Here is a 12,122-nt window from a genome sequence, read left to right as displayed (position 1 = left end):
CAAGTGGGCACCGGTGGTTTGCCGTTCTTTCATCTGCCACCATACTCATTATTGTAAAGAAATGAAGCTGGCCTATTATTTGAACGCCATAAACTTGGTCTGTGTCTTTATTTTAGCAAATATGGTTTAAAATAATTCATGGTTACATCCATCATCTGACAATAAAGATATTAATGAGAATTATGCATCTATTACAAGGTATTCGGATATATTATGAGGCAATGTTTATTTCTTTGTCCCCAAGCACAAAAGTTCTTTTCTGTTCATTTCAGGTCTCATCAGTATATAGTAGCATTTAGGGAAAAATATGCAGCATAATACTCCAATGCATGAAGCTAATACAGCAAACACCTCTACAAATACCATTTGTTTCCCATTACTGCTCAGATAAGCTGGGATGGCGCAGACCCAAACACTGCAGAACACCATCATGCTGAATGTGATGTATTTTGCATCATTATAGATGTCAGGTAATGTCCTCACCATGAAAGCCAGGACAAAGCTCACAGCTGCCATAACTCCAATGTAACCCAACATGAAATAAAAGGCCAGCACAGAACCCTCATTACATTGGATGATGATAGTCCCAGGAGTAGTGTCCATGTTAAACTCCTGAAATGGAGGAGAAACTAACAACCAGATAACACCATTCAGGACCTGGACAGAAGAGCAGATCAGCACTAAAGCATTTGGTAGTTTGACTCCAATCCATTTTCTCCAGTAGCTTCCAGGTCTTGTGGCTTTAAAAGCGATACAAACTGTGATAGTCTTGGCCAGGACAGAAGACAAAGCAATAGTAAATATGATTACAAAGCAGACTTGGCGTACCGTGCAGGATATATCGACTGGACGACCAAGGAAAAGAAATACACAGAGTAAACTCAGCTTTAGAGAGGTGAGGAGAATAAAACTAAGGTTCTGATTATTTGCTCTGACTATTTGGTTGTTCTGAAATAAAATAAACAATCCAATTATAAAGACAATTATAGCAGAAAATAAAAGAGCAATAACAGAAAAGACTGAAGATATAGGGTCCTTTTCATACGATAGAAAATCTTGAGCTTTGGCAATGCATTGGTTCTTTGTGTCGTTAGGCCATTCACCTTCTGTACATTTCACACAATTGTTGTCTATGGAATAAAAATGTGAGATAAATAAATTATTTAGCAGCAATTTTGACCTCAACTTGTCTCTCTTTTCTTTTTATTCTCCGTCACTTTCTTTCTCTCTCTCTATGGGCCTGACTCAGAGGTGGACACAGGGCCCCATTCAACAAGGATCACAACTGCGAAAGCATACGCAGATGGTCAATTGTTGTGTAATGCGCATGCCTATGCATCACAGTGTGCATGCACGAATGCCTCACTGCGATCGGGACTGCGATCGCAGTGAGTATGCAGACCCATCGCAGAGTGATTAGCAGGAAGTACTGTTTGGAGGTGGTGACGGGGGTGGTGGTCAGAGAAACACAGGCGTGCCAGTGAGTTTGAACGCTGTTAGAGGGGCGTGCATAAATCAGCCACTGCGATGGCATACGCAGCCTGAGCCCTCACTGGTAGGGTCAGAACTGCTTTAAATGTGCGAGTGGCTCTGATGTGCTTTGATGTTACTGATGTTTTAGCTGGATTGCAAGGTATTACAGATGTGTGAAAGGGTAAGCGGGCGTCTGCATGTTGTCCGTGCGAGTGCTTTGCAATTTCAATTATTAGCATACTTTCACAGCAGAACTGCATGCACATTTGCGGCCACTATTGCATCAGCGATCCTTGCTGAATGAGGCCCACAGTGTTGATATTTGTACTGTATAACAATTCTTTATAACAGCGCATGGGTATAAAGTCCTGGAAATCCCTATGGTGCATGCATACCACTGAGTGTAGGCAATGATCTCTGTTGTGTATGTGAATGCACTAATTTAGGATGACAGCAGAAAGGCTTGGCCATTCCTGGGAGGTGTCTAGGAGATGGCCTGAAGTGAGCGCATAAAAAGGCCATCTCAGGATTCTGTTATGGAACCATCATTGTCAGTGAATGCAGCTGCTAAGCTCTCTCTCTCTCTCTCTCTTCCTCTCTCCTCTCTCTTCCTCTCTCGTGCTCTCTCTCTCTCTTGCTCTCTCTCGCTCTCTCTTTCTCTTGCTCTCTCTTTCTCTCTCTCTTGCGCTCTTTCACGCGCTCTCTCTCGCACTCTCTCTCTCTCGCACTCTCTCTGACGCTCTCTCTCGTACTCGCCCTCTCTCTTTCTCTCTCTCTTTCTCTCTCTCTTTCTCTCTCTTTCTCAATCTCTCTCTCTTTCCCTCTCTCTCTCTTTCCCTTTCATTCTCTCTCTTTCTCTCTCTTTCACTTTCATTCTCTCTCTTCTCTCTCATTTTCTCTCTCTTTCCCTTTCATTCTATCTCTCCCTCTCTCTCTCCCTTTCATTCTAACTCTTTCACTCTCTATTTCCCTTTCATTATCTTTCTTTCTCTATCTTTCACTTTCATTCTCTCTCCCTCTCTCTCTCCCTTTAATTCTCTCTCTCCCTCTCTCTCTCTCTCTCTCTCTCTCACTTCCTCTCTCCTCTCTCTTCCTCTCTCGCACTCTCTCTCTCTCTTGCTCTCTCTCGCTCTCTCTTTCTCTTGCTCTCTCTTTCTCTCTCTCTTGCGCTCTTTCACGCTCTCTCTCTCGCACTCTCACTGACGCTCTCTCTCGTACTCGCCCTCTCTCTTTCTCTCTCTCTTTCTCTCTCTCTCTTTCTCAATCTCTCTCTCTTTCTTTCTCTCTCTTTCCCTTTCATTCTCTCCCTCCCTCTCTCTCTCCCTTTCATTCTCTCTCTACCTCTCTTTCTCTATACCTTTCATTCTATCTCTTTCTCTCTCTCTTTCCCTTTCATTCTCTCTCTCCCTCTCCCTCTCTCTCTCCCTCTCTCTCTCCCTTTCATTCTCTCTCTACCTCTCTTTCTCTCTACCTTTCATTCTATCTCTTTCTCTCTCTCTTTCCATTTCATTATCTCTATTTCTCTCTCTTTCCCTTTCATTCTCTATCTCCCCCTCTCTCTCCCTTTTCTTCTCTCTCTCCCTCTCTCTCTCTCTCTCTCTCTCTCTCTCTCTCTCACTTTCATTCTCTCTCTCCCTCTCTCTGTCTTCCTTTAAACCTCTCTCTCCCTTTTTCTCTCTCCCTTTCATTCTCTGCACTTCTCCACATTTATTTTACACTTTAATTCAAATTCTTTTTGAGAAAAAAAATGGAAGAAAATTGCTGAATCATTTTACTCATCTTTAGTTGTTACCCTGTCTCCATGTAATCAACAAAAATGCAGACATGAGATGATACCTTTGTGACTTGGTTAGTCTTAATTGAAGATGTCACCAATCACTGATATAACTAATTAAAAACATGAGTATTGAAAAAAATACAGCAGTGTGGTGATTATTTAGTGAGTAAAATTATAATATATATGCTCTAGCATGACAGCCAGATTATCTATCATGGAGGTGACACACTATTAAATGATGTGGCCGTCCACTGGTTATTTCAGATTATATAACTCTGAGCTATGGAAAATGTTACTATGTGCCCTCTTACCCCCATTATGACAATGGCAAATTTGTGGTTACTTATATTGGAAAGAGATGAGTGGGCCACTAGTAGCGATAGCCTGGTGATCACCTGTGATAACCAACACATTTATCCTGCGTTAGGAAAAATATATGTTTTCATTATATTGGTGGGAGGGCACTATGTGTCCTATCCTGTCCTTAATTACACTTGTAAATGTGGGATCGCACACATATGAAATTGGGATGATCTCCTTTTTCATATGATGTGGCCGCCTTAGCAGCTCTTGTCTTGTGATCATCCAGCACTACAGAAAAAATAGATGGGAGTCTCCTATTTCAAATTATGTGCCCCCCAGTAGGTATCTGGAGATCACCAGACATTGGGCAGGATGCATCAATGCATATTTATCCATCAAATCTCTTATTTGCCCGCTTACCGCATATGAACCCAGCTCTGGAATGTGAAATACTACGGAGCTTGTATAAGGTGGGCAATGCATGGTGTTACCCAGTAGAAGCCTATAGGCTTCTATTTACACTTCCCCCTGAGAGAGATCCAATCAGATCCCTCCCAGCACCCCCCAGTTGCACGTGCATCACTTAATACATGCGCAAAAGGATTCCCAGGTCCTAAATCCAGAAATGTTTCTATCAGAAATGACAGCTCTGGCTGGGAGAGCTGTCCTTTGCAATTTTGTTCAAGCATACGGTGTTAGTAAACGATGTTATGCTTTTGAAGAGTATATCCTGCCAAATAACTGAAAGTGTACACAAAAATCAAATTTTCCATGAAAGTTCAATGAAAGTTCAGATTTATTTTTTTTGGGAAAAACCTACACAAAAAATCCTGCATTTTACTATTTTGGAAAGGTGGATTATTGATGAAGCAAGGACCACAAAGTATTTATTTGTGGTGTTTATAAGAGAACAAAATAGCATGTTTGCTTTTTAGTTTCTTTCTCGAAATTTCAAAAATAAAAACACCTTTTTGGCCATTTGGGTTACAATTTTATGACGTTAGAATAACTAAAAAGACTAATGGTATTTTCTGAAAATACAAAGTCTTCTAAATAAAAACAAAAATGGTATAATAGGTGTGATCACCAAAATAACAAAAATCAGTGATTTAATGTTGGAAAATAAACAGTGCGGATGTCAAAAAATAGCCTCAGCACAGGGGTGAGAAAACCCATAGCAGTGAGGGGTTAAATATGAGCACACCAAAATGAACTGTTTTATTTTAAAAGAAAAGAACTTTGGTGGCCTCCCATGTAATCTCTGCTAATCCTGAACTGTTCATTTGTTGGATTTTGAGGGATTTCTTGATAATGTATGGAGTCATTGGAGCAAATCCCCATTTGGTCTTAAAGTCATCAAATACGTTTTTCCTTTGATTTTAAATTGTGAGCAGAATATACTGTATTTATACTCTATTTTTTTAAATAAAATTAAACATATTACAAAATGATAGATGTTCTTGGCTTGTGATTCCTTCACAATGTTACCAGCTCTACTTTTCTGATCTGTCCCACAAGAAACGATTGTATCCGGAATCACACCGTTGAAAAATGTTGAAAATCTGACAGTGGGATCACGAGGTTTTGCCTCGGAGAAGGATCTGGGGCAGGCAGGGAGATCCAAGCTGTGGCTCGGATCATCCCAGATTCCCGAAATTCAAATGAGTCCAGTTCTCTAAGAACCAGACTCACTTGTCTCTAATAGGATCTTACTGTTTACTTCACACTTGTGGTGCAAGAGCTGTTACAGTCACTCAGTAAGGGGAAAACTATATCTAGTGCTTGTGACACAGAGATCAAAGCTCTGGCATTGGAGACTATTAATTATTGATTCTCACTGAACCTGCGAGCATGTGAGGGCCATGCTACATAGCTGTGTGTAAATGAAGGTGAATTATTAATCATTTTGTGGAGAATGCTTAGATCTCGTGAATCTTCTTTCGTGGTGGCAGTAAAATTTTGTATTTTGGTAAGTGACCGAGATGTGCCAATATCATGACCAGCTGGTCCAGTTTGTGGTATCTGAGAGTCAGTCCATGTTCATGACATGTGGTTTGATACATAGTTTTGTAAATCTAAACCTTTGGGGAACTGACCTGCAAATGTTTCTCTCATTCCTATTGCACACAACACACGTTTCACACCATCTTTCTCTATGTGAATACTCACAAATATTGGCTAAAATATACCATACATCTTTAAAATGATAACTTGTTAAATATCATATTGTTATAAGATTATAAAGATACATTTTTCAGTTGTACTTGTAAAGTAAAATACTGTACATATACCATTGGATATTTCTCCTTCAGAACATAGCACACAGCCATAACAACATGCATGATATCCTCCGCCTGGAGCTTTTCTGAATCCATTAGGACATTTTTCAGAACACTGACCTTGTGGCATCTGTTAAAAGATAAACAATATAATGTTAAGAAGTTGTAACATTGGATTTGTGAACTTAAAGTGGACCTGAAAATATTCAGAAAGTGGACTTATTGTGGCCAAATTGTCAGTATGGCGGGTGCAAATGACAGGAATTTATCAATAAACTAAACTGAAGTGATCCCAATAGAGAGCACAAGATCTTGTCTTCAATATAATGGCACTATAGCCCTAGCTAAATGTGGAATACAATAAATTAGCAATTAGAGTATTACCAATAAAGGGTGTCAAACTCTAATTCTAATCAATTATACTGAAGTTAGTTACAGTTGTAAATAAAACCAGCAAAGGGCACTAAAATCTTAATTGTATGTTAATCACATTACATGAGCAATCAGAGGGTGTCAAAGGTAATTGGCAGTGTTAAATAGTAACAATAAGAACTGAGGGCCTGATTCAGACTTGGGAATAGAGTGAGATATCTCTCTCAACTGTGACCCTGAACAAACCATATTGCAATGCAAGGGGTGTAAATACATACATTTTTTTACATGTAGGGTAAATACTGGCTGCTTTTTCATGTAGCCCACAAATACTGCACAGCTTTATTATTGCTCTACAATTTAGATGTCAGTTTGGAAGCACTCCTCGTAAAATCTAAAACTCTTTGCTTATTACCACACACAGCTTATGCGAGCGGCCATGATGATGATCGCAATGGTCAAGACCATTGCTACCATCGGGCTTGCGATGAGACCCTTGTGGTAGGGTCTCGTTGCCGCAAGCCCCAGAGTGCTTTCGGCTCTAACAGAGCCGGAAGCACTCCCACTGACATCACTTGTGATGTCAGTGGGGCTGGCTCCAGACTGTAGGTGTTCCCATGGGAATGCCTCCGTCTTGCCAGCCTCCAAAGGGGGCATGCTGTCACTCAACTTGGCCAGCACGCCCCCTTTGGTACAAGACCCGGAGCGACGGTTTGGCCGTCACTATCCGGGTCTCGCGCATGTGCACGACGGAGCCGGCTCCTTCGTGCGCATGCGCACTGGGCCACCATTGACCTGCTTGCGAGCACATAGTGCTTGCGAGTGGGTCTGAATCAGGCCCTCTATTCCCAAGTCTGAATCAGGCTCTGAGTCTGATGCCACACAAACCAATCAAATAACCCCATTAGATGGCGTTCAAGCTTAAACTCAGTTGTCAGAGCTAAAACTAGGTAGTGAATATGTTCCTATGCGCTCCTAATGGGAATTTTACTTTCCACTCTATGGTTTAGTAGTAGTTCAAAAATGATAATTTAGGTGTCCAAGATGATTCAGTTCAAACCAAGTGGTGCTATCACTGTTCAGTAGATCCACATCGGTGGCTGTATTATACCACTGTGAATAGGAGTATATACAGCAATCCTTATTAATTCATGTAAAATTCTTTTAAAATAAAAGTATAAATAGTTCACTGCAGATTCATCACTCCAAATGCTTTCTATTATATTCCTTCCTTAAACATGGCTTCTCTTCTATGCAGACTTCTTACGGTGTATATCCATGTAAAACAAAAAAGAGGGTTGTCTCCATAACATAAAATCCTTTACACTTTATTGGAATATAAACAAAACAGTCAAATGGATGTGTACTGAATATGATGTTTTGAGAAAGATACACTTTAACACATATAGGGGTCTTACTATGCTCCAATATATGTGTTAAAGTGTACCTTTCTCAAAACATCATATTCAGTACACATCCATTTGACTGTTTTGTTTATATTCCAATAAAGTGTAAAGTATTTTATTGCTGCACCTTACAATAGCAGGTTAGACTGGTCTCTCTTCAGCAGGAGCCTTGACATAATTAGTTGCTTTCCCATGAGGTCTCATGCCCCTTCTTTTTTTTGGGTGCACGCAACAGTACCCTTGGGAGCACCGAGAACAATCTTGACTTACCTAAAAATTGTGCATGGGCTGGCCCTGACGCCTATGTGGAGTTTTTGATGCCTTGCAGCCCAAAACCATGTCATAACAATGCACAATTGCTGACACTAATACTATATTTTCCTCATATGAAAAACAAATGTTTCTGCCACATGCTGTTTTGCCACCAGCCTCTTCCTCGGTTCCTCCTCAGCCTCCTCCAACACCGCTGGGTCCTTCTCCTCCTCATCCCTATCTTTTCTCTGCCTCTCTATACTGACACAAAACACTGAACAAACAGATATAACTGACAAACACTCAAAATAAAAAACTATACAAACCCTAGCACAACAGCCAAGGATAGAAAATGTGGGTCTTGAGTAATTTCAGTGCATTTCTTGCAGCCTGGTGCAGCTGAATGTGACTAATCAATCAGAACAGTTGTAAGGAACTCCCTTAAGAAGGCAAGGTGGGAGAGTTATTTTCACATCATATTTATTATATTCATATCTATCCAAATTAGATATGAACGGGTCTTAGTGGATATAAACTGGAGGTGGTGATTGATTTATGCTGACACTTTAGTGTATGGACAGATTATGCCTGAAATTTCATTCAGATCCTATGAATATTGTGAATTACACTATATAAATGACTGTAAATGGAATCGGTGCATCAGGCTTAGAGATTGTGCTGTTGGTAGTTTATATTTTTATGAGCTTGGAACATAAAATTTTGATCCTGTTTGTAGGGTCACTTTTAAATTGTGCATATGTGTTAGAGTATCTTCCTGTAGATGTCTCTGAATCTCTTGTCCGTATTCTGATTTATCCTGGATCACCGGACCTCACCACTTTTCTGGGTTTTTTTAAATGATAGATTTCTCTTTTTAAATTTTTTTATGGCATTTTGTTCTTATTTTATTATGTTCAATTTTCTTATGACTCATTTTTTTCCTAGATACTTTCTGAAAGTTGATTGGTATCTTCTAATGATTTCTTATCCACTTAGAGGGGTATTCAATATGAAACGTTAACTTCACTGTCGAAGTTAACGTTTCATATCGGAGTTATTTTCTGCATTAAGTCTGGTGCGCGCTCCCGCTTATCCCCGTATTCAATATAAAATTAACAAAAACGGGAAACTCCGAAGTTGGATTTGCGTAAAGTTACGAATTTTTCCTTAAAATAATTGTAAGACCCCCCTAAAGTTGTAAAAACATGGGGATCACTATAGGTACCCCCGTTTTAGCCTTTAATTGAAAGTCGGGGATTTAAATAACCGCAGCAGGTGTTTTTTCCCAAAATTGAAGAAGTGATGCAGGAGAGCACTTAGGTTATTTTTTCATTTTTTTAAGTGGTCCCATCAAATTTGGGGTACATGAAAATGGGTACTAGCAATATTTTGATGTCCCTAAAGTAAGTTTTTAAAAATTCTGCATTTGTGCACCAGCCGCTATAATTCTATTCTTCAAAACACCTGCCGCATACTTGCAGAATAGCCCTGAACCTATTTCCCTATTTTTTAACAAATTTTCCACTTTTTTTTTTTGCACCCCAATTTTTAATTAATTTATCACAATTTTTTATCAAAGACTTGTCAAAACTGCGATAAGTCTTTGATATTGAATAGGGTGTAAAAGTAAAACCAGCGATAATGACATCATAATTGCGATATTAATGCAAAAACGATGTTATCGCACCCATATTGAATACCCCTATATGTCTTTAGAAACCTCCATTATGAAGAACATTTTGATGGTAAGTTTCCACATCAGTTTCTGCATATGAATGAAAGTGTTAAATGGATCTAGTCATTCCCTGGGGCACATTTTAAGCCCATTCTTCAACCATCAAAATCTTAGAACTGAAATTAAAAATCATACCTACATCCATGTTCTTATTTGTGTTAGAGGTAGTGATGCAGAGGTTATCTTTATTCTTGTTACTTTCTTTTTCTTTCCCACATTTTTGCCCTTTTTTATATATTTTTGTACCTTACCAGATGGGTTGGTGGTACATCCTCTTTCCAAAAATGGACAGGTTAGGGAGTTTACGACTTTCTTCATGTAAGTTTAAACCTGTTTTTAAGATGAATAGATGAGTAATTTTTGCAATAGTTATTATTAAAATAGTTTTTGGGGTAATTGCATACTCTAGAGGGCAACTCATAATGTCTTCTTTGCTCATCTTCTTTGTACAACCTTTTATTGATTTAGTTCCTCTATTTACCTCTTGGCATGGATTTATTTTTCTTTCGTTTGAGTGATGGGTATCTGTTGTCTCTAAAATGATTTAGCTCATCTTTCTATTCATATTCTCTTTTCCTATAGGTTTATTGCTTTCTCCTTACAGTTATTGGCACATAAACAGTTTTCACACAAGTAATTACAGAGCTGGTTATTATGCAATGAAAGAACAATTTACTAATGTAGTAAAGCAGAAAAAAATTGTGGAGAAATAACAGAATTAAAAGCAGATCTAGTAAGGCATATCACATAAAATGAATTGTTAGATATCTATAGCATGTCACATATGGGAAGGCTGACGGAAGTCCACTCAATCTGACAGGGGTTTAACACTGATAAAGAGCCAGGTGTGTGTTCAAAAAACTCTTATGCTGGGTATACATTAGCCGATGTGTACTGAGCACAATTTCATCATCGGTGGGACCCGGCAGGGGACCCAGCATAAGCAAGTGCATACACACTTGCCGATGGCGGGAACAATGGAGTGACAGTGGGGGGGTATGTTGCATTCGACAGCTTGGCCCCTGCTGACAATATTGCCCATCGGACCTGGAAGCACGATGTCACTGACGATGCACGAGAGTGGCATCATCAGCGATATATCTGGAACACACTGGCCGATGTGGACCATATGTTGTCCGATCCACCAGATCAGCCGACATGTCATCTAGTGAGTACCTGGCTTTAGTGATATTTTCCCCTTCACTGTGAATGAAACCAATCAATTGGCTGCTGGGGGGTGGAGTTTGCAGCTTAGGAGTTTTCATTTATTATGATTTTCTATAACTCTGGACTTGTGTACTACGGTTTATTTCGTTAGGATGACCGGAGACCAGTAACCACTATACAGTTCATATTCATTTGAGCCATTTACAAGGTCAAAAGCAGTGCTATCACTGACTAATAGGGACCATCTATTTAGCCACCGGACAACTTTTCTGGCATTGGTCCCCCAGATATATGCCCCCAGACAGTGTTTAAAACCTTAAACCCCCCTCCCCTCCCAGTCTGATGTGCAAACAATACTCTTCATAAGGGAGTTGCTCACAACTGTTCTGATTGATTAGTCACATTCAGCTGCATTAGGCTGCAAGAAATGCACTAAAATTACTCCTCCAAATGCATGACTTCCCTAGGCTTAACAGCTAAACACCCCTGGTTCCTCTGTATCACACTGCTCCTATTGCCACAATACAATAAATATAATAAGGCAACATCCATGGTTGTGAGCTTTATGCTTTTATGGGCATAGCTCCTTACTATTTTACATACTCCTTTATTGAATGTCACTGTTATTTATTCATGTGGCACTAGCTTCAACTGTTTCAAATTAGAAATGAGGGCACAGTCTCAAATCAATGCCTGAAGGGTGTTTTAATGTGAGGGCCCTGCTCCTAATTGGGCTATTTAGGTTCCTAGTTTAGAAGTCCATGGCAGAATTACTACGTGTGCCATGCATGCCCCATGTTTCAGCCTGCTGTGGTACTTTTCCACTTTAAACATTTTATCTAAATGTAGCTTTGTAACATACTTTTCCAGTATTCCAGTGTATTCTCCTTGAGTCAATGTTTATCTGCTCTCCATCAAATGTTCCCACGTTTATAAAATATGCTATAGATTGTTTTTCACCAGCAATAGTCACCCAGTTTTCAAGGTCTAAATGAGAAGACATTTCTCCTTTTTCATTAAAACATATTTCTTTTACGATATTGATCTTTATACATAACCTTTTTTATGTAGGCGTGAAGCTTTCACCGATAAAAGAGTAAGAGACTTAATGTTAGAGATAAATATTTATGAGCATATGTATAAAACATATACTGTATAGTTACAGTAGAACACTAGATTGGTACAGCAGAGTCAGAATACAGCAACGATACAGTAGGTGTTATAATCATTTTGGCAGGTTCTGGACTATAGATATACAATAAAAAGGTTGACAATGTCTAGATAAAAACCAGATGTTAGACACTCAATAAGTGTACTGGGACAAAATGTTGACACACTAAATGTCGACATGTAAGAAG

The 12,122-nt window shown here is 39.4% G+C and overlaps 1 protein-coding gene across 1 annotated transcript; it reads right to left on the bottom strand.

The window, feature by feature from the left end:
- Positions 1-225: 225 nt before the first annotated feature.
- LOC148479291 (vomeronasal type-2 receptor 26-like) lies at positions 226-11,767 on the bottom strand. The gene is made up of 3 exons (XM_088454704.1): positions 11,627-11,767; positions 5,845-5,962; positions 226-1,130 (listed from the first exon to the last, which is right to left on the bottom strand). Exons 1-3 carry the CDS (start codon positions 11,765-11,767, stop codon positions 226-228), a joined length of 1,164 nt encoding a protein of 387 aa, XP_088310830.1.
- Positions 11,768-12,122: the final 355 nt, after the last annotated feature.

Source organism: Taudactylus pleione, unplaced genomic scaffold (assembly GCF_031769625.1).
Source record: "Taudactylus pleione unplaced genomic scaffold, aTauple2 ptg000627l, whole genome shotgun sequence".
Taxonomy (NCBI): domain Eukaryota; kingdom Metazoa; phylum Chordata; class Amphibia; order Anura; family Myobatrachidae; genus Taudactylus; species Taudactylus pleione.
This window is presented reverse-complemented; position numbering and strand designations above follow the sequence as displayed.